The sequence below is a fragment of the Ursus americanus genome, chromosome 25 (genome assembly GCF_024610735.1).
Source record: "Ursus americanus isolate L20-20 chromosome 25, mUrsAme1.1.p, whole genome shotgun sequence".
In the NCBI taxonomy this organism is placed as follows: Eukaryota; Metazoa; Chordata; class Mammalia; order Carnivora; family Ursidae; genus Ursus; species Ursus americanus.
The window spans coordinates 3,354,592-3,373,927 of NC_142151.1; the positions used below are offsets into that span (position 1 = coordinate 3,354,592).

At 52.0% G+C, this 19,336-nt stretch overlaps 1 protein-coding gene across 2 annotated transcripts; it reads right to left on the reverse strand.

Moving 5' to 3' along the window:
* Positions 1-3,286: 3,286 nt before the first annotated feature.
* WNT5B (Wnt family member 5B) lies at positions 3,287-17,249 on the reverse strand. 2 transcript variants are annotated; one of them, XM_087855507.1, is made up of 5 exons: positions 16,962-17,249; positions 15,688-15,839; positions 14,210-14,457; positions 9,907-10,199; positions 3,287-4,892 (listed from the first exon to the last, which is right to left on the reverse strand). In XM_087855507.1, exons 1-5 carry the CDS (start codon positions 17,232-17,234, stop codon positions 4,434-4,436), a joined length of 1,425 nt encoding a protein of 474 aa, XP_087711633.1. In that variant the 5' UTR covers positions 17,235-17,249; the 3' UTR covers positions 3,287-4,433. The 2 variants fall into 2 exon arrangements, with proteins under 2 accessions (XP_087711633.1, XP_045631408.1); XM_045775452.2 differs by lacking the exon at positions 16,962-17,249.
* Between the last annotated feature and the right edge of the window lie 2,087 nt (positions 17,250-19,336).

The window sequence follows — 19,336 nt, forward strand, 5'->3', positions numbered from 1 at the left end:
GCTCCCTCTCTTTCTCTAAGGTAGATAAATAAATCTTTACCAAAAAAAGTTCACCCTTTCTAGAGCGTCTTTTCTTTTACAGGCTCCTTCTGATGCTTGGCTGACAGGCCCTACACCGAGGCAAACTCTTGTCTTTACACATACTGTGGTTTCCTACCTGCTCGGGCTGTGGACAGCTTCTGTCTATTTTCAGTTATCATGGGGAGCAGTAGATAATACACATAAGTGACACATTAAATTCACAGATAATTTTAAAATCTAATTTTAGCCCCTCCTTTTCCCACTCAGTTATTTATCAAAACTACTTAGGAGGCCCAAATGAACTGATTTGGTTCTATCTTCTGTCGCTGCCTCTGGTAGAGTTGAAATTAACAGGTTGAAGACCAAAAGGCAGAGAGCAGGGGGGAGAAAGCAAAGAATGTAGACAATCTACAGGATGAATGCCCAAACAATCTAGAAAATTAGCTGTGGGAGAGTTGCCTAATGTCTGACCCTCACATCTATGCAAAACCTTCCTTCTTACGGGCAAATTACCCACAAATCTTATGTAAAACCAGGAATTAAAGCATCCTTATTGTTTTGGTACCAATACAGTGCAGGGATTCCAGAATAATAAAGGACTACCAAGAATATTTCGGAAGCAAGAGTGGCTCAGGTGGCCCTATTCAGCTTCCCAACATTCCTTCCAGAGATAGGAAGCTTGTCATCACTAGCCAACCGGAAGGCAAGGACTTCCAGGAAAGACAGACCGTCCACATTCTGCAGCATCTTGGCCAGAAGTGGTGACAGGGATTTTTACTTTTTTCTACAGCTTCCTTGCCTCCAGTGCCTCCCCATCTCCCCTCCAAAACAGATGCGAAACATCCATTCCTGCGTGCGTGAGTGTGCACGAGCACGCATGCGCGCCCCCGCACACCCACCCACGGACACGCATGCACGCTGAAGTTCTCCCGAGATATATGTGGCCGGTGTCACTGGGGTCTGGCTATGCGTCAGAGCCCGTTTTAAGATGGAAATGACTATTTTCTTCCACCTTCTCGGGATCGTGTGGCTCTCTGCCCAAGCAGTAGGTTTCTTTTTTGATAAACGACTGCAGCTGGGAGAGCTGTGTGTCGTGGAGCCATCTCAGCCACTGATGTCTCGCTAGCTCCTAGAACTCCAGTGGCTGACAGCTGAGGGGAGAGAGACAGCAAGCAGGGAGGAATAAACGTAGCATGTTTTGTTTCTCACCTCCAAGGATAGAGAGCAGCCGACCAGGAACTGAGTTCTCCAGATTAGGCTTTCGAATCCAAATTCTTGAGAGACTTTCATCAGAATGCCTTTATGAACGGAGGCCTGCCCTCACCTTAAGGCTAGCTGTGACTGCCGTCCTACCCTCCTGTCGACTTTTGAATGGAGGCAGTCAGACATACCTTTCTCCTAATTTTATCTTGAAGACAAGATGGATACATGCAAACAAATTGCAAAGCGAGTATTTCCTTACTACCTTTGTACTAGATCTGTAGGCTTCCCCTACCAGTCCTAGGCAGAGGAGGAAGGTAGAACATCCCAGGGCAAACCAGTTCTGCTCTGTGCCAGAATGTTCTCTCCCCTCAATAGAAAGGATCCCTGGGATAGCTAGGACTTCTCGGTCCAGGCGTTACATCCAGTGCAGTGATCCTTGTTAGACTACGTTAATCTAATACATTTCAGGTACTAGAAAAATCCTGCGGATCGTGGCCAGCTCATCCGGACCATAGGTCCAGCGAAGGCTCTGGACCACCAGCAGGGGAGCCGCTTAGGGCCTGGTTAAAGATTCAGACAGTTGCCCCAGCTCTACCCCAGACCAGCTGGATACAAATCTCTGATGCTGGAGGCCTAGGACTCTGCATTTTTACAGCACACTGAAGTTTGGGACCTGCTCAAGATTTGGAGGTCCTCATCTGGAAACCCAGGAGCAAGAGCTCTGACTGCTACATTCTGTCCCTGCTCTAACAGCGTGTGGTTTCTGAGCAGAAGCTCACTTTCTTAGGTTGGTCTTCAGATTTCCCAGCCACATTCCGACAGCATTACTGGTCATGCACAGACAACTGCCGGTTTACCAGGGCTTAACACACATGTAATTACAACTTCCTCCCAGTCTATTTGGACAATTCAGTCTTTCCTAACCTTGGGGGGTCAGTGGCTGCAACAATTGCATTGGCATTTGAACAAATGACTTGCTCCCTAGGTCAGGAAGAAAATATTTAATGTTTACTCAATCCCCTTGCCATAACTCTGCAGGAAGACCTCAAAAGAATTCAGGGGTGATGCATCTCCTTTCGCGAACATGAAAGTCACTTTCTGTGGACTACCCACCCACAGCTAATTTCCTGAAGTTTCTAAAGATGAACTGGATTTCGGCTCTTAAACCCTTGGAGCACCTGACATAAGGTAACCCTCCAGGAGTTATGACGGTGATGTAGGGAAGAGCAATAGTGCCCCCAGGGTCCCAAACCCTTATTATCATGGTTGATCTGCGTGACCAAGTTCGTTTGGCTGAATGCCAACTAAGCCAAGGACATGGTTTGTCTCTTTTGTAGGCTGGTCGACTTCAGTCACTTTCTCTCATGGACTATTCATCTTGAAAATGTCAACCAAAGGAATCTGAGTAATAGCGTGAGGGATAGGGTGAAATAGCCCTACGTCTGATGTTCTTTGATGACAAGTCAGGGGGTTCTGCTTTAGGCCCTAAGGACACAAGTCGTATACCTGGCCATGATTCCAATTCAGACACATTCTCTTTTAGATTGTTTTGCAATATAATTTGCTCATTATAACCCAAGTGGACTCCTTAATTCCACTACTTCCCCAGAAGTAACCTTTTCTAGAATAAAACCGGTGTCTTTATGGGGTGACTCACTGGGTCATGTGCAGGCTGGTCACTCCAGTGCACCTGGATCAATGTGTCCTAGGAACTACTTCCTCCCTTTCTAGAAAAGAACATCTCCCTTCGTGGATCCTCCATGAGCTCTGCCCTCCTCTCTCTCCTGGCTCCAGATTCTGGAGTCTGAGACTGGACATGGCAACACAGAGAAGCCTGCAGAGAGTGTCCCCACCACCTGTGCTTTACCAAGGACCCAGTGAACAAACCAGGGGTGACCAGGCGGGCTGTAGGGTGGGAGAAGAAGGAGAGGTCGCCATGAGGTTTGAACTGAAATCTCTGAATTCCTTTGTTTGTAATAGTAATGGTAATAGCTAACATTTACGAGTATTTAACTTTGTGCTGGCCCTTGGGGAGAGTGCTTAAATGCTTTACCTTATTTAATTCTCATAATATTCTGTCTCTGTCTTCAACCACCAGACTAGAGGCCTGAAAAGTTTCCATTTCCTTACCCTCCTCCACACGTGCGCCAGGTAGCAGGGTTCTAAGGATCAGATCAAAAAGAAAAGGAGACTCATGAAAGATAATCGTGTGTCCAAAGAAGGAAAGGGAGAGACACTCCAGGGAAGGGTATTTAATGTCAGAGAGAAACTGTACATCTGAGGCAGAGATGAAAAGAGCGCGCCAGGCCAGCCGAGCCTGACCTGGCTGCACATCCCGTCGCTCGGGGCACACCCCCCCCCACCCCGTAGTGGAGGAAGTGACAGCAGCAGCATCCCGTTTCCTCTCCCTGTGGGAGCACAGTGCAACGTTCGCTCGGTCCAGTTACGCTCCTGGCTCTCTGCGGCTCAGGCACAACCATTCAGCTCATCTCTCTCCTAACGTGTCGGGCCAATTGACCCCCATTCCCCTTGGTGCAGGGAACCGGGGGCAGGACCTAGTGAACTGTGGAGGGAGAGTAATTCTCTCTGGACAGACAGGCCTGGGAGTCTGTGGAGGCGCAGGTCCCTTTGTGGTCACCTGTCAGAGATGACATTGGACCTCTGCTCATTCCTGTAACTGTGGATTCTGCCAGGGTGCACATGAGTGAAAGGGTAAGAAAGCACCGGGCCTCTTCCGGAACCAATCAGTATTCTGGACAAGATCCTGAATACGGGATGGTGTAAGCTGAGTTCCTGCCACCTTGCACAGGGCCTCCTGGCCTAATGACAGGGTCAGGGGCAGTCATCCAGCCGCTACACTCCAGACTTCCAGACAGAATCATCTTCTCCACCTAACCGCCACTTGTCTCCTCAAGGCCACGGTGGATAGACAGTGAATAGCCCCAAGCCCCTCCATCCTGAGGGTCCCCGCCAGAGGGAGGGGGGGAAAGCCCCTGGTCCCTCACCCGCGGGGAGCAGAGAACCAGGACAGCGCAATCCTCCAAGATCTCCAGCGTCTCTTAAATAAGCTTTTCCTTTCCATTTTCTTCTTTTAATTATTTACCATCCATCCCTTTATTTATACAAATATAAAATAGATTTATATAGATTTATATAATATAAACTTTGTGAGGCGGAGCGGAGAGCAGGCCAGACGAGCGGACCCCCGGCTATTTACAGACGTACTGGTCGACGATCTCCGTGCACTTCTTGCACTTGACGTAGCAGCACCAGTGGAATTTGCAGTGGCAGCGCTCCACCTGCACACTCTTGAACTGGTCGTAGCCGCGGCCGCAGCACATGAGCTCGCAGCCGTCCATGCCCTCTGACGTCTTGTTGCACAGGCGGCCCTGCGTGCCCAGCGAGCCGGTGGTCTCGTTGCGCAGGCAGTAGTCCGGGCTGGGGTCCACGTAGACCAGGTCCTCCGGGGTGGGCTGGTTGAAGCGGCTGTTGACCAGCTCCAGCTTGCCCTTGCGGGTGATGCGCATGGCGGCCGCGCTGTCGTACTTCTCCTTCAGCTGGTCCCCCACCTTGCGGAACTCGGCCAGCTGCAGCCAGCACGTCTTGAGGCTGCAGGACCCCGAGACGCCGTGGCATTTGCAGGCCACGTCCGCCATCTTGTACACCGCCTGAGGGGAGGAGAGAGAGGGCGATCAGAGGGAGCGCCCCGCGGGGCCGTCAGGAGGGAGGCTGGGGGCGCCAGAGGCCAAACACGGAAGAGGGCTAAGGGGGGGAGTCGTTTTTCAAAGGTACAGAAGGATCTTTCCAGGAAGCTCAGTTACCCACATTGAAAGCAGATAAAAGGAGCACCACATAAAAAACACTGGGAAGGGGCGCCTGGGTGGCTCAGTCGGTTAAGGGTCACCTTCGGCTCAGGTCATGATGCCAGAGTCCTGGGATCGAGTCCCACATCCCTCAGAGCAGGGAACCTGTTTCTCCCTCTGCCTGCTGCTCCCCCTGCTTGTGTGCTTGCTCTCTCTCTAAATAAATAAATAAAATCTTAAAAACAAAAAGAAAGAAAAAAAAAGGAAAAACACTGGGGACTCAATGTGCATATCTGATCGGCTCCAAGGACGATGGCATTTGGTGCCCTTGCCCTTCCTACTTTGTCCGTTTCTTATTACTTGAAACTTGTTATGATAACCCATGTCATCTTTACAATCAGGAAAAAAGAGGCTATTTCTATCTTGACCAAAGTCTCAAACAAATACCAACAAACCATGTCCAGCTTTTGCATGAGATGGAGTACAGCTGGAAAACAAAAAAGAAAACAAAACAAAAAACCCAATCATATTACCAGCGTGCGACAGAAACTGCTGGCATAGCCCTGGTTTGCCAAAAGCTCTCCATGACTCCACCAAATCCCCTAAGAACTAAACAGCCCCCTTTTCTGTGTTAACATTTGGTCATTAAGTTCACGGAGTCATAGGGGCCTCACCACAAACCACACGGTACTTGCGAACAAGACCATTTTCTTGCACCCCAGACACCCCTGGAGTGGCGGAGTGGGGAGGAAGAGGGTGGGGCCCTGGGCAGGCAAGAGCGGGTCGCTGGGCCCACCGACAGGGGTGATTCATCTGAAAACAAATCCATCCCGAAGCCACTGAACCACAATGTGCAGTGGGTCTGAACTTGGGTTATCCCAAATCAAAATTTTAAAAAGCAAGAGTCGACCAGAATGCTGCTTACAAAGTGCTTTTCAATGAAAGCATCCTGATGCATTGTGTCCAACGGCCCTGGCAGCCAGCCCAGGCGTACAGATGGCAAGATAAAAATGCAAGCCCGCTGCAGAACGTTTTCTTATGCCACAGCCATTGTCACCGACTGAGTCGGGACTCATTTTTCAAGGGTTTCTCTCAGATTTCTTTTCAAGAGTCCCCAGATTGTGTCTTTATTCAGTGCCATGCCGACACCACTGCAGGTGCAAGAAATAGCTTCACCATCATCAGCTCGTATTACTATTGTCAAAACTCTCCCTGGTTTTTTTTATTTTTTATTTTTTCCTGGTGTGGACTTATCCCTACTATTCTGTGGTGGAGAAATTGAAGCTCTAGAGAGGCTCAGTAATCTCTTCAGGGCCACCCAGAAGGGAGTCAGAATGACTAGCACTTTTGCACTCCAATCTTGGGGCTTAAAAACGGCTTAGTGTAGAGAAGGAAGAAGGCTCCTCCCCAAGGTTAAAGGCACCAGCACTGGGCTGGCAGCTCCAGGCCCAGGGCATAAAGGAACCAACACCCCATTCCAACAGGCACTTCAAAGACGGGGTCTGCAATTACCCTCTTCTGGCACAAATCCCCCCGTCTGAGCTGGGGCCTGACATTCCTCTGGAAATGGTCCTTGGTTTGGAGAGGGAGGCCAGGCATCTGGCGCTGCTGGAAGCAGGAAACATTAAGGGTCTAAAACTGTGTACCCTGCCACTAAGTGACCAAGGGGACAGGATAAGCATCTCTCCTGGGAGCCAACACTTAGGGAGATTTGAGGAAGGAGAGCTGAAGAAGACTGCACAGAGTAAGAACAAATGCGAGAGGAAAGTGTGTCACGGATCTTTACTATGGAGACATTCATTCCACCCCTCCTCTATGAAGAAAGACGCCGTAATAGTTGTATTCTTAACTATTTTACTATTGATGATATATAGAAGCTCTTCTGACAGGAGAAGGAGAAAAAAAAAATCTCAATTTTAGCCTTCCCTGCTAACTGGAAAAGCAATAAAAGCTGATTTTTAAAACATTTTCTTAGTTCTACATCTTGCCTCCTGGCAAAGCCCTAAGTCCCTCTTCTGTACCGTCTAACGGTGTGACTGAGCTTGGTAACTGATAGGAATGTCAGGAGGATTAAGCAGCTTTTATCTAGAAAATACTTAAGCCCTTGAGTGACAAGGCAGTATCAACCCACCTCTCTGGCCATCAATGTCTAAAATGGGGTTGCTAGAGACTCACAAAGGCCAAGAGAAATTTCCTGCAAAGTATGCCCCAGATTTACTCTGTGGCCAAGATGTCAGGTCCTAGATATTCTATTAAAAAAAAAATCGGTTGGGGCGCCTGGCTGGCTCAGACGGTGAAGCGTGCAACTCTTGAGCTCAGGGTTGGGCGTCTGAGCCTCATGCTGGGTGTAGAGATGACTTAAAAATAAAGTCTTGAACTGGTTGTAAAATACAAATCCAGGGAATTTTCAATTCCTGCCACCATTTTAGTCTTTCTCAAGGAATTTTTTTGTGTAGGTGTGAAGAGGTGGGAGGTGAATACCTTTGGCCTCAGATGGTGATTGATGGTGGAGGCCTGCTCCTTGGAGAGGGGGTAAAAAATAGAGAGGGACAGGAATTCCCAACCTGGCGCAGACAGAAGCAGAGGGAGAGATAAAGGCTGTGGAAGAGGCGTGGAGACTGGGGGAAGGGGGCCCAAAGGCAGGGAGACAGACAGAGGAAGACAAGGAAGGTGTGTAAGTGAGAAACAAGGCAGATGGAAGGAAGGTTGGCCAAGATAAGAGCCAGAACAAACAAACAAACAATTAAGGGCAATAAAATGAGGAGCCAGAAGAAGTGGGGTCAAGACTGTGACTGAAAGGGAGCCCAGATTAGGAGGAATGCCTAGTCACCTCAGCGTCTGCCGCAATGCCCCAAGGATAGCTCAGAGCAGAGACAGGAAACAGCCTTCCATGAATTTGACCTCTTCCTATGGGAACTTTGCTCTGATTCGCATGCGCCCACCCACCCGCGTAAAGGACAGCGAGAGTGTTGCAAGGAGCTATAGACGAAATCCCTGTGCTCAGGAAGCTCCAGCCAGTGGGAGGAGGAGACGTAGGCCAGACCTCAAAAGGTAGCAAAGAACCTACCGCAGTTCAGATGCACAGAAACCACCAATGATGGGGGATGAGGGAGATCTTAAGGAATAGGTAGTATTTGAACTGGGATCTTAAAAAATGGATAGAATTTGGGCATTTGGGAGATAAAGTGAAGGTCTTAACCTTTTTTTTTTTTTTTAACCAGTCTCTCATGGTTAGATCCCCAAAGACTGGCAAGCAGACTACCAAGCAGAGCGGAAGGAGGACGTCCTGGGGGACAGAGGTGGCCCCCAGATGCCCACAGCATGGAAGGTCATCCAAGGCAGCGCTGTTCTCTGTGGCCTGGTTTGAACCAGAGCAACGACCAGAACTCCCAACACTGCCACCAATTAACAGTGCCCCTCACACCCACACCTAGCCTCTGCATAGCAGTTCTGAAAGGAAGACACTGGGCAAATCCATCTCTAATCCCAACGTGACGTCGCACGCTAGACGAGACTAACTTTACACCAGCCTACCATGTTCCACCGAGCCGACATCACAGACCCCGGTTCATAGAAAAGCCATTTCAGTTCCATTGATTTGATACATGCTCCTGTGAACATGAGTCAATCTTTTAAATTGGTAAATACTTTAGAAATATATCCATATCCTGTTACTGAATCACCAAGGAACCGACATTAACTTTCTGAATTGATTTCAAGAAACTGCTAGCCCCATTGTTTCATTGGTTCATCTTTGGTCTCATGACAGTATCTTGCTTGGGCCCCTGAGCCAGCTGCCTCGACACAGACCCGGATGCAGAAAACACACCCAGAAAGAAGTCTGTGGTCCCCCCCCCCCGGCCCTGTGCCTGGAGCCACTCCTCCCACCCAGCACTCAGACCTCATGCTTCTCTATAAGGGGGACCCTGATGCACCCCCACACTCCCCTCCACACGTGATAACCCAGAACCAGCAGCAAGCAGAGCTTCTGCCTGAGCGAGCCCTCCGTTTCCCGAGGCAGAGGCCGACCATGTCAGGAGCAGCAAAGGGAAGTGGAGACGGAGCCTGTGCTCCGAGGTGAGGTCCCCACGAGCCAGGTGCAGTCAGAGAAGGCACGCGCCCTCCGCCACACCATCAAGGAAGCCTAGAGCCGTTGGCCAGGTATGCTCTGCGCGTGCAGTAAACCACTCTCACCTCAAAACCCACATTTGAGTGTCTACTGAAACTCAACAGTCACAAACAGTCACATCTCACGTGAGATTGGTGAGACAGCCTTCAAAAGACGGTTCTCTCTCCCACTCGGCTCCTGCACGGCGCTCTGGGTGTAGAAGTGTGTCTGCCACTTGCACCGACATGCACTTGTGGATCGGGCCTCTGGATGTGCATGACAGCAGCTCCTAAAAGTCACCTGCACCTCTCACAAATCATAAGCCCTACGCTAGGTCATAATCCCAGGGTCTTGGGATCGAGCCCCACCTTGGGCTCCCAGCTCGTCAGGGAGCCTGCTTCTCCCTCTCCCTCTGCTTGTGCTCCCTGTCAAATAAATAAATAAAATCTTTAAAAAAAAAAAAAAAGAACTCTACTTCGAGCGTCTGGAATCCTGATGACAGGGCTGCGCTAAGTGTTCTAGGGACAGCTGTCCTATCCCTATAAACAAGGTTTATAAAAATGACAATCGCACGTGCCCAGTTGGGGAATGGAGCCTCGTGAAATGGATCAGGTTGGCACCGCGAACATCTAGGTCGGCCCCTGTAGGTAAGAATCCCCGTGGTCAGGACGACCCCCTTCCTCGCGGCCCAGCCGCGGCCCAGGAACGGCTGGGTAGCCCACGCCGCGCGTGCGGAGGTCCGTGCGCGGAGGTGCGGGAGCTCCAGCTTACCCTCCGCCCCGCCTCGTTGTTCTGCAGGTTCATGAGCACTCGCCCCTGCTCCTCCGACCCCTTGGCAAAGTTCTTCTCCCGCTCGCGGGCATCCACGAACTCCTTAGCAAAGCGGTAGCCGTACTCCACGTTGTCCCCGCAGCCGCCCCACAGCCAGTCCCGGGGAAGGTCCTTGGGCCGCGCCGTCCGGCTGCAGCCGCACGTGGACAGCTCCCCCTCCCGGCAAGCCCGGCTGATGGCGTTCACCACCCCCGCGGCGCTCACCGCGTAGGTGAAGGCGGTCTCCCGGCTCCCTGCAAGAGAAGGTGGGAGAGGGGGTGAGGGATGCCAGCTCCCGATGGGGGCCCTTTCCTTCCGTCGGCCTCTCCCGGACCCAGCACCACCGCCTGGCCTGTAACGCTCCCAGGAGGGGAAACGACGTCAGGAGGAGCACCCTCCACTTCCCTGGCTCTAACGGTTAGAAGCGTCTCTTGATAATGAGCAGAAATTTGCTTCCTCTACCCAGTGAACACACAGACTAGAATGCATCCCTCTAGCCCTGGCCCACACCGACATCCACCCCAGGGAAGGGCACATGGCCAGTAGATGCTGAGGAGGCAGATCTAAATGGAGGGGAGAGCGGGCATTAAGCAGTTTATGGGACATGTGGGACGAACAGAACGAGCGGGAGTAGAAATCATGGGACCGACGGGACTCTGTATCCTAGCAAAACCCTCTCCCTCACCGCTGCCAATTTCTCACCACTCGATGGGCCACACACCTGTCTTTTTTATTGTTGCCATTATCTAAGCTAGACAGTGGCAGAGACTGGGAGGAGAAGTGAGCCGGAATTACAATATCCAGAATCATCCACGCTGTTTCCCTCTGTCTTCCACAGGATCCACGCTGCCTCCCAGCTTGAGAGCACCAGGGAACCACATCTCCGGGACACTCAGCATGGTCTCTCCGAATGTCCAGGTCACTTCCAGTAGACACTCTGAACTGTGTTCCTCTCTATTGCTGTAGTGAACCACTGAAAAACTCCTATTATGCACGTTCCACTTCCATAAAAATGTTTATAAAAAATAATACTCAGCCACCAGGGAAATGCAAATCACCCTGAGGGGACGCCAGGGTGGCTCAGTCAGTTAAGCGGCTGCCTTCAGCTCAGGTCATGATTCCAGGGTCCTGGGATGGAGCCACACATCAGGCTCTCTGCCTGGCAGGGAGTCTGCTTCTCCCTCTACCCCTCCTCCCTGCTTGTGCTCTCTCTCGCTCTCTCACGCTTGCTCTCTCTCTCTCAAATAAATAAATAAAATCTTTGGGGGGGAAAAAAAGAAGCAGACATCCCCTAATCCTGTCTTGGCAGGTGGAGACGGACGCAGTCTACAATCCTCAATAGGTCTAGAGTGATTTCCCACTCTGTCCTCCTTCGTGATTGTCTAGCCAGGACACGGTCAAGCTTGCAACCAGACCAGACTGGGCAAGTCAGTTTTTCTCAAGGAACCAGGGGTCAGCTTCTGGTCAGATGTGGACTAGGAGCAGGACCAGAAGAACCCAGATGAGGCGGGAAGTCACACCCATGATTCAGCAGGACTGACATCTTAGTCAGTGCTGACCCACTGCCAGAGACCAGGGCTCTATCTAATCAAGGGCAGTCAGACTGGGAGAATGAGCAAGCAGGATGCCAGGGTGACCAACAGGCTTGCAGGGAGAAGGGCCTCTTGCCCTCTGCGAGGGAGTCATGCCTGAGAGGTCTTCCTGAGAAGTCTCAGACCCCTGACCCCTGACCTGGGATAGGGAGGAGCCCCTATCTGCATCCCACCCACTGTGACTCTTCCTTTTTGGCATTCCTCAGGGAAGCGGGGCGGGGTTTTCAAGGCAACCCAGCCCATCATCTTTTAATGACTGTAATCACCAGAACGTTCCTTCTCACAGTAAGTTGAAAAATGCCTCCCAGTAACTTCCACGCTGGTCGGCTGTCTAACCCCTTCCCATTTGACAGCCTTTCAGCATTTGAAAACAACTGATAGGCCTTTTATGTTTTGTCTTTTCCAGCCTCCATATGTCTGATTTTCTTCCTCAGTTCTTTAGCAAACATGCTTCTCAGAACTGCCTTTCAAAATAATGTGCCTGCGTCTGAGCATAATGCTGCAGACACTATACGCTTTGACAGTCCTGGCCTATCGTAATGGGTTCGGATCCCAAGCTGTCCTCAGGAGGGTTAGCTCTTCCTCCAAAAGCTCTGCTGTGTTTGGTTGGGGGCACCGAGGGTTAGGCACAGAGGGTGGGCAGCTCTGCTTTCCTGGAGAGCAACTGGGTCCTCTGGTAAGTACAGACTCCGGGTGCTACTCTCAGCCAGCAAAACATAACAAAAGGCTTCAGAATGCACAAGCAAGGTGGGAGGTCATGAAGTCATTCACTCCACACATTTAGCAAGTGCTTTCCTTCCCTACATGTGAAACAACTCAGAGTGGAAACTCAAACCATCTCAAGGATAAAGGCTAATAAACCCACAGTCATGGAGCTGCTAGAGAGACCTAGCATCTTCCCCCTCCAAGGAGACAGCAGGACAGGAGCCTGCCCTCTCTCTGTTCCACAGAAGTTCCACCCAACTACGAGGAAGGTGCCCCCATGCGCCCCTGACCAAGGCTGGGCGAAGGGCCACTGCCTCCTTCCAAGCTGCTCTGCTGCCCTCTGGTGGTGGACTCTTGCAGCAGCTTCAAAGAAGGCAGGACTTTCCTCGAAGTCAGGTATAGACAAGAGAGCTGAGAGCGAGGATTCCCCAGGAGCCACTCTGGGCCCCAGGGTATGAATGGAGGACAGCTTCCCAGGTAGCATAAGTCTTCAGGGAAGCTACAAAAAGAAACTGTGAAAATAAGGCAAGCAGAGGGTTCCGTTCTTAACAGAATAGGGTCCAGAGAGGATGGGAGGGTGGGCTTGCTCAAGTCATTCCCCCAAGCCAGTGGCATTTCCATTCCTGCTAATTCCTTCCTTTCCTCAAGTAAAGCTCACTTTTTGTCCCTCATTCAAACAAAATTACACACGAAAAGAATCTAGCCCACGTCAGGCACGCATTAGGTCCCAAAGGGACATTAGTTCCCTGAAAGTCATTTGTGGATGCCTCTCTCTACACCTGGGGTCCTCCTGTTCTTCTCACCCAGAACCCAGCACAGGGAGTGCTGCTAAGACTTTACCAGATACTAAGTGTATTTGAGAAGAATCAATAAATTATGAACGATGCCCACTTAACTCCAAGTCCATTCTTTTAGGGAAGCTGCCCAATAAGACTGTGGCAGGAACACTCCTTGTCTAGACCTTGAGTTGATACTAAAGGAAGGACGAGGGCAGCAAGATTCAAAGCATACTTTCCCCTGGTCCTCACTTGTCAATATGGGTAGGGGAAAGAGGTCAGGAGGTAAGGGGCCTTCCTCATACCCTGCTTGCTGCTAAAATCGTTCTCCAGGAAAAACTCGGCCTCAGGTAACTCCCAAATGCCTTCCATCCTTGGAGGGGAAATACTTTTGGAGAATGGGAGACAGGAGAATACAGTGCCCTAACACCTTCCTTCTATGGCCCTGGGGATCAGACCCAGTAAAATAGGGCCGGATTTCTCAATTTCTTGCCAGGGAGGGGAGGATTGCATTTCAAAAGGACCTAAAACAATTAGACCCCAGATCACACCTCCATCTAAGCAATAGTGCAGCCAGAGAATCCGAGAGCAGGGGATAGGGGAAGGGACAGGAATCCAGGAAGAGGTGGCCTCTCATCTTTCTTATGGGTCTTTCCCCTTCCCCCACATTCACACACATCCCTTTGGAATGAAAAAGCCAGGACTGGATCTGGGTCAGGTGAGTGACAGCTATCACCAATTTGGCCCAAAGTTTCTACCTCTCTCTCTCTCTCTCAAGGTCCAAGCGGCAGAAGCAAAAGTCATCTAGACTTTCAGGGACGCGATTTTCGGTTTTCTACCCAATGCTGTCAAACCCCCTCCCCTCCACCCCGCCCCGTGCTGAGACAAAGGCATGTCCATGAATCCACTCAGACCCAGCTCCGCAGTTCGGCCACCTTCCCGGCCACCTTCCCGGAGGGAGTCGCCCGCTGACTGCCCTCAGAAGGGGTGAAGCTGGGAGCGGAGGGTATGGCGAGCGCTAGCTGGGTGGCGCAGGCGTCTGAGAGTCTGCTCCTTGTGTGCATCTCCCCCTCCCCTTGCACACCGCTCCAAGCCTCGGAGAGCCCACCTAGACACGCACGAGGGCTCTCCGTGCCAGGCCTGGGAGTGGGGCCGGCTGCTCTAGCCGGCCATGCATCGGTGGGCTCTTACCTATCTGCATGACTCTCCCGAAGACAGACGCGTTGTCCACCGTGCTACAGTTCCACCGCCGCTGCCGGAACTGGTACTGGCACTCCTTGATGCCTGTCTTGGCTCCCTCCCCAATGTAGGCCATGTGCTCCTGGTACAGTTGGCACAGCTTCCTCTGGCCAGGGGAGAGCCCAGGAAGCTGGCTGCACACGGGCTGGGCACCGATGATAAACATCTCAGGTCTCTGCACCGGGTTCATAGCTAATGACCTACAGCGGAGATCCAGAAAGGGGACAAAAGGCCACGGGGTGAGCCTATGCTGTGTGCAGCATGAAGTCATTCATTCACCAGTTAGCAAGTGCTTTCCTTTCGGTGTGCAAGGCACCGTGCTAAGGGTTTGAAAAGGAAAATTCCTAAAACAGAGGTCCTGCCTTCAAAGGGCATTGTAGGGAAACCGAGGCACGGATGCAGATGACACAGGCAATGTCAAGGGCCAAAGCCAGACTTGAGCTTCTGGGTCCACAGTGATCAGGCAGAGAAAGAGCGCTTACGGACAGAGAAAAGATTCTGTGAGGCAATGGCCAGGCTGCGAAGCGGGTCTGAAAGAATGGGAGGCAGCCAGAGGAGGGGGACAGAGAGGGCAGGGGACATTCATTCCAGGCGGAGGACAGAAACAGCCAAACCTCAACGGGAGAGAGCATGACTTATTCAGGGAGTACGGGTGGTTCATTTGCTTTAGCCCGAGCGCAGGGTGTGTGATGGAAAGCAATAAATTCCTTCAAGGAGGCTGCCCTTATGCCTTGCAAACAGAAGCCAATTCACATACGTCACAGCACAGTCTAAATGTTCTCATCTCCGTATCCCACCCACAAATCCCCCAACCCGCTCTGTCCGTTCAGGGCTCTGGCTTTGGCTCATCCTCTACCAGATACAGTGAAGTGTTCAGTTAGACGAGAAGACTGTAGATGCACCGTCTGGCTGAGTACAAATGTGAGCGGGGCCAGACCGGGCAAGATACGTGGGCAGGGCCAGCCATTTCCAGGTTGACTTGGCCATGACAATAGTCTTAAAAACACAAAAGAAAGCCACACAACGGTTCTGCAGATGGAGATCTCAACCTCTCATCTGGTCATCAGACATACAGAAAAGGAATTCTACTTTCCTAGCCCCCACCAGAAAAAAAGAAATCAATATTCTTATTGATCCAGTAGCAACGCAAGAGCTATTTCTAACAACCCATGGGGATGGAGGAAGGTCCGGAAAAGGGAAAGCAGACAGGATCAGAGGGAAAAACCAAATGAACTAATCCTTTATCCTCGTTGAACCTTTACCTCCGGGGCTTATGAGAGAAAAGGCTGTCCTAGTTTTGCTGCGATAAAAGTGGTTCTTAGGATTCCTACGAATAAAGGAATGATCACAACACGCGGTGACTCTTCTCCACATTTAATTACCAAAGGAGGCGTAGGTTGTAGAGAAGGGCCTCAGCCCCTCTCACTCACCACCAGGAGCTGGCTTCGGCCGGAAGCTGGGCCCAGCTGGACAGCAGAGCAGCGGCAAGCAGCAGCAGGCTGGGCATGGTGGGCCTCGGCCTCCGCCCTCCCCAGTGCCCTGGGAAGACCCCAGGGGTGGTCGGCTTCCGAAATGGGGCTCCCTGGAGAAGACAGAATGGAGGGAGAATCAATGTGGAGATGCAGCCAATGAGGCAGGACAGGGGGCGAGGAGGAGGGGGGGCGCACCAAAGATGAGCTGGGGGGGGTCTAAGGTCAAGGTCTGCTCCCCCCCACAAAAAGATTCAGCCTCTTTCCATCCTCCATCTCCTACTGCTACTCTTCTCACCAGGGGAGCGCTTTTGTGTCTCTTACCCCAAACTGTGGGAACCCTATCCAGGACCTCATTCCAAAGGAAACAATGAGCCGGGAAACCAGAAGAGAGAAATGAAAACAAGTCATTTCCAGGACAGAGCGTGCTCCAGGTAGCATCAAGGGAGATGCTTCGGTTGCTGCCGCGCACACCTGTCCTTCCAGAACACCCAGAGAAACCAGGGCATCATCCACTCCTCCCTGTACGTCTCACTCCAGCCAGAGCTCTCCTTCATGGACTAAGAACTGTGGGTGAGTTGGCTTTGCCTACAGCCAAATAGGAGTCTTCCCTCCCAATCTGTACCCTTCTCACTCCAAGGAAGTCTCCACATCCCAGCCCTTGTTTACCAGGAACAGAGCAGACAGAAGGGCGAGGACTTTGCACTTTCACCGGGCAACTTCTCTGAGAAGTGCCATGTGCCCCTGAAGCTCCGTCGGGTGAGGTGGTCTCTTCCTAGGTGGCCTCCTTCCCCTCCTCTGCGCTGTGGCCCTCCAGGGGCGGCCAGGAGCACAGACCCCAACAGTGAGCTCTTGGTCTGCAGCCCTGGCCTCAAAGGTCTGTGTCGAGGACGCATCTTCCAGAACCAACAACCCCTTCCCTTGTAGTTCCAGAGCTTCCCACATCTTTGCCTATGCTTTTTGTGACTCACGCCTGTGCCTGTATCCCGGAAAGAGCACCTTTCCTCCAGCCCTTGGAAACAAACGGAAAATCCTTGCTTCTGGAACCCAGAGCAGATCTGTAAAAACACGCCTCCTCCCACTCACCCCCACCTCGTTTCCCCCTTAGCTTCCATCCAGGGCGTGACCCCACATCTCCAATGAATCTTCTTCCCAGGACCCCTTAACACCTCCAACTCTACACGCGGGCGCACACCCTGGCGCGCGCTCCCAGCCCCCTCCCCACCCCGTCTCACCGCGGAGCTCCCGCAGCCCTGGGTCTCCGGGCTCTCCGGGAGGGGGCGGCAGGGGCTTCGCGTCATCAGCCTAGGAGATATTTTTGTCCTGGGGCCACCAAGAGAGGAAGGTGGCCTGAACAGGATCCAGGGAAGCTGGGCCACAGCCTGGTCCCCACCCCCTTTTGGTTTTTCTTCTTGAGGTCTCAGCTGGGGCGGGAGCACCAACAGGCAGGTGTGTGGGGCCGGCAGGGGGCAGATCAAAGAAGAAACTTGCTCCTTCCCCTTTGTCATGCAGAGCCAGCTCGGAAATGATCCGGCCTCTAGCGCGGCCGACTAACAGCTCCCCACACCCTGCTTTCCTAACAGACCTCTCCTCCTCTAAAGGATGCCCCCTCCCCCTCTACCCTCTACCCCCCATAAATCCTCCCCGTCCCTCAGGGCAGGAGGTCTGTGAATGCACCGACTGGAACCAAGAGAGATGGAGCAGAGATAGGGCCGGCACCAGAAGCTAATGGCTTTATGGAGGGGAGGGAACCAGGTCCAGAGTGGGGAGGACCAGAGAAGAGCTTCAAAGGGTTTCCTTGTGCAAACATCCTCAACTCCACCTACCAGTCCTTCTTGGGGACTGAGGAGTCAGAGCTGCCCCCATTCCCTGTGGTCCTCGTCCCTCCCCCACACCTACCCTCCCACCACCGCTCCTCCCGCCTGCCCCACATACACCCTCACACGTTTCCACTGCCAGAGAGCTGAGTTCTGTCTCCCAACGGGTGACACTTCTTATCCCCGGGGATGCCCTCCTCACACCAGCGTCTCTCACTTCTGCCACACCTTTCCCTCAAGCTCCTGTGAAATCTTTCTGGTTCTGCAACTCCTAGGTTCAACTGAGGACACATGGTGGGGGGGGGCACGGTTTCTGAGCCAAGGACAGGAGTCCCTGCCTGCTAACGGTCACTGTGGCTTTGACTCCCCAGTGACAGGCCAGCCAGGGCCAAACTTCCCAAGAGCTGCTAATCCCGCCCCTCGGTGCTTCACAAACATAAACGGAGACAGGGCTCACTGCCCCGCTGTTCCCACCACGCTGTGCTTTCCATCAAACTTTCAGCTCATTAAAAAAATATTTTAAAAACTTTAAAAAGAAGGGGAAGAAAAGACTGCCGCAAGTGTGGTGACTTCTTTCTCTGCCTTCCAGGAAGGTGGCCCCTGGCATTGCACGTTATCCCCATCCCCCGCCCCATGACAACCCCTCAGGATGCTCTGTCAGGATGCGGGCAGATGTCACAGAGCCCAAAGGGCCAGCTCTCTGCCCTGGCTTACATTCTTTTTTTTTTTTTTTAAGGATTTTTTATTATATTATGTTAGTCACCATACAGTACATCCCCGGTTTCCAATGTAAGGCTCGATGATTCATTAGTTGCGTATAACACCCAGTGCACCATGCAATACGTGCCCTCCTTACCACCCATCACCAGTCTATCCCATTCCCCCACCCCCCTCCCCTCTGAGAGACTATGGACTATGAGAAACAAACTGAGCGCCCTGGCTTACATTTTTGGCTTTCCTTGTGTGGAGCTGGGAGGAGAAAAGACTCGTGGTTGGTTTCATCAGCATGGGCAGCATGGAAACTTCTGGCCCAGCTGGGGTAGAGGGAAGCTGGGTGGGGATGGATGCTTTGGCTTTAACGAGTGGGACACATTGAAAGCTCTGTTTGTGGGTCACAGGTGAGTTTTACAGCAGGGCTCAACCAGGGGAGGCTCTCCTTTGTGTAGGAAGAAAAACCTAGTAAATACGGAAAAGACAGGGGGTTCCTTGTGTTGCCTTTCGTCATAACTACAGATTTCCTCAGAGAATGAAAGCATCTCCCCTTCCTAGGAGGGGTGAATGCCATATCAAACACAGCAAACACAGTGAAGCATGGGGGACTCCAGGGTCCCTGTCCTTCAGTGGTAGAGGGTCAGGGAGGGGGAAGATGCCTCCAGAGGGCCAGAAGGAGCTGGTCAGACATCTGCTCTGCCCTACTTCTTCAGTCAGTTATTTGTTTATTCATTAAAGTCATTAATCAAAGGTGCACTGGGGGCCTCGTCTGTGCCAGTTACTGCTTTAGGGCCAGAGACACGGCAGCAAACGAGTAAACGCCTCCTGTGTTAGGTCCAGTGAATACTGGAAGGAGAAGGAAAGCCGGGACAAGAGCGGTAAAGGGTGATAGCGTACATTGCTTGGGGTCCTGTAGGGAAAGCCAGACTCTGAATTATCTGCCCAGCCTACCTCTCTTCAAGCTGCTGTGGAGATAGGGAGGTGGCAGGGCTGTGACCCCACATCCCAGACCCCACTGTGCCATGTCCCTTACTGAGACTGTGATGCCGGCTTTCCCACCACAACCGAAAGGGTACAAATTT

Coding starts and splice junctions, on each gene's coding strand:
- WNT5B (XM_087855507.1), bottom strand. CDS start 17,234: ATGACAAAGGGGAAGGAGCAAGTTTCTTCTTTGATCTGCCCCCTGCCG. Junction 15,840..16,961: donor AGGGCTGCGGGAGCTCCGCG/GTGAGACGGGGT, acceptor TGTCTTCTCCAG/GGAGCCCCATTTCGGAAGCC. Junction 4,893..9,906: donor ACAACGAGGCGGGGCGGAGG/GTAAGCTGGAGC, acceptor TCCTCCCCTCAG/GCGGTGTACAAGATGGCGGA.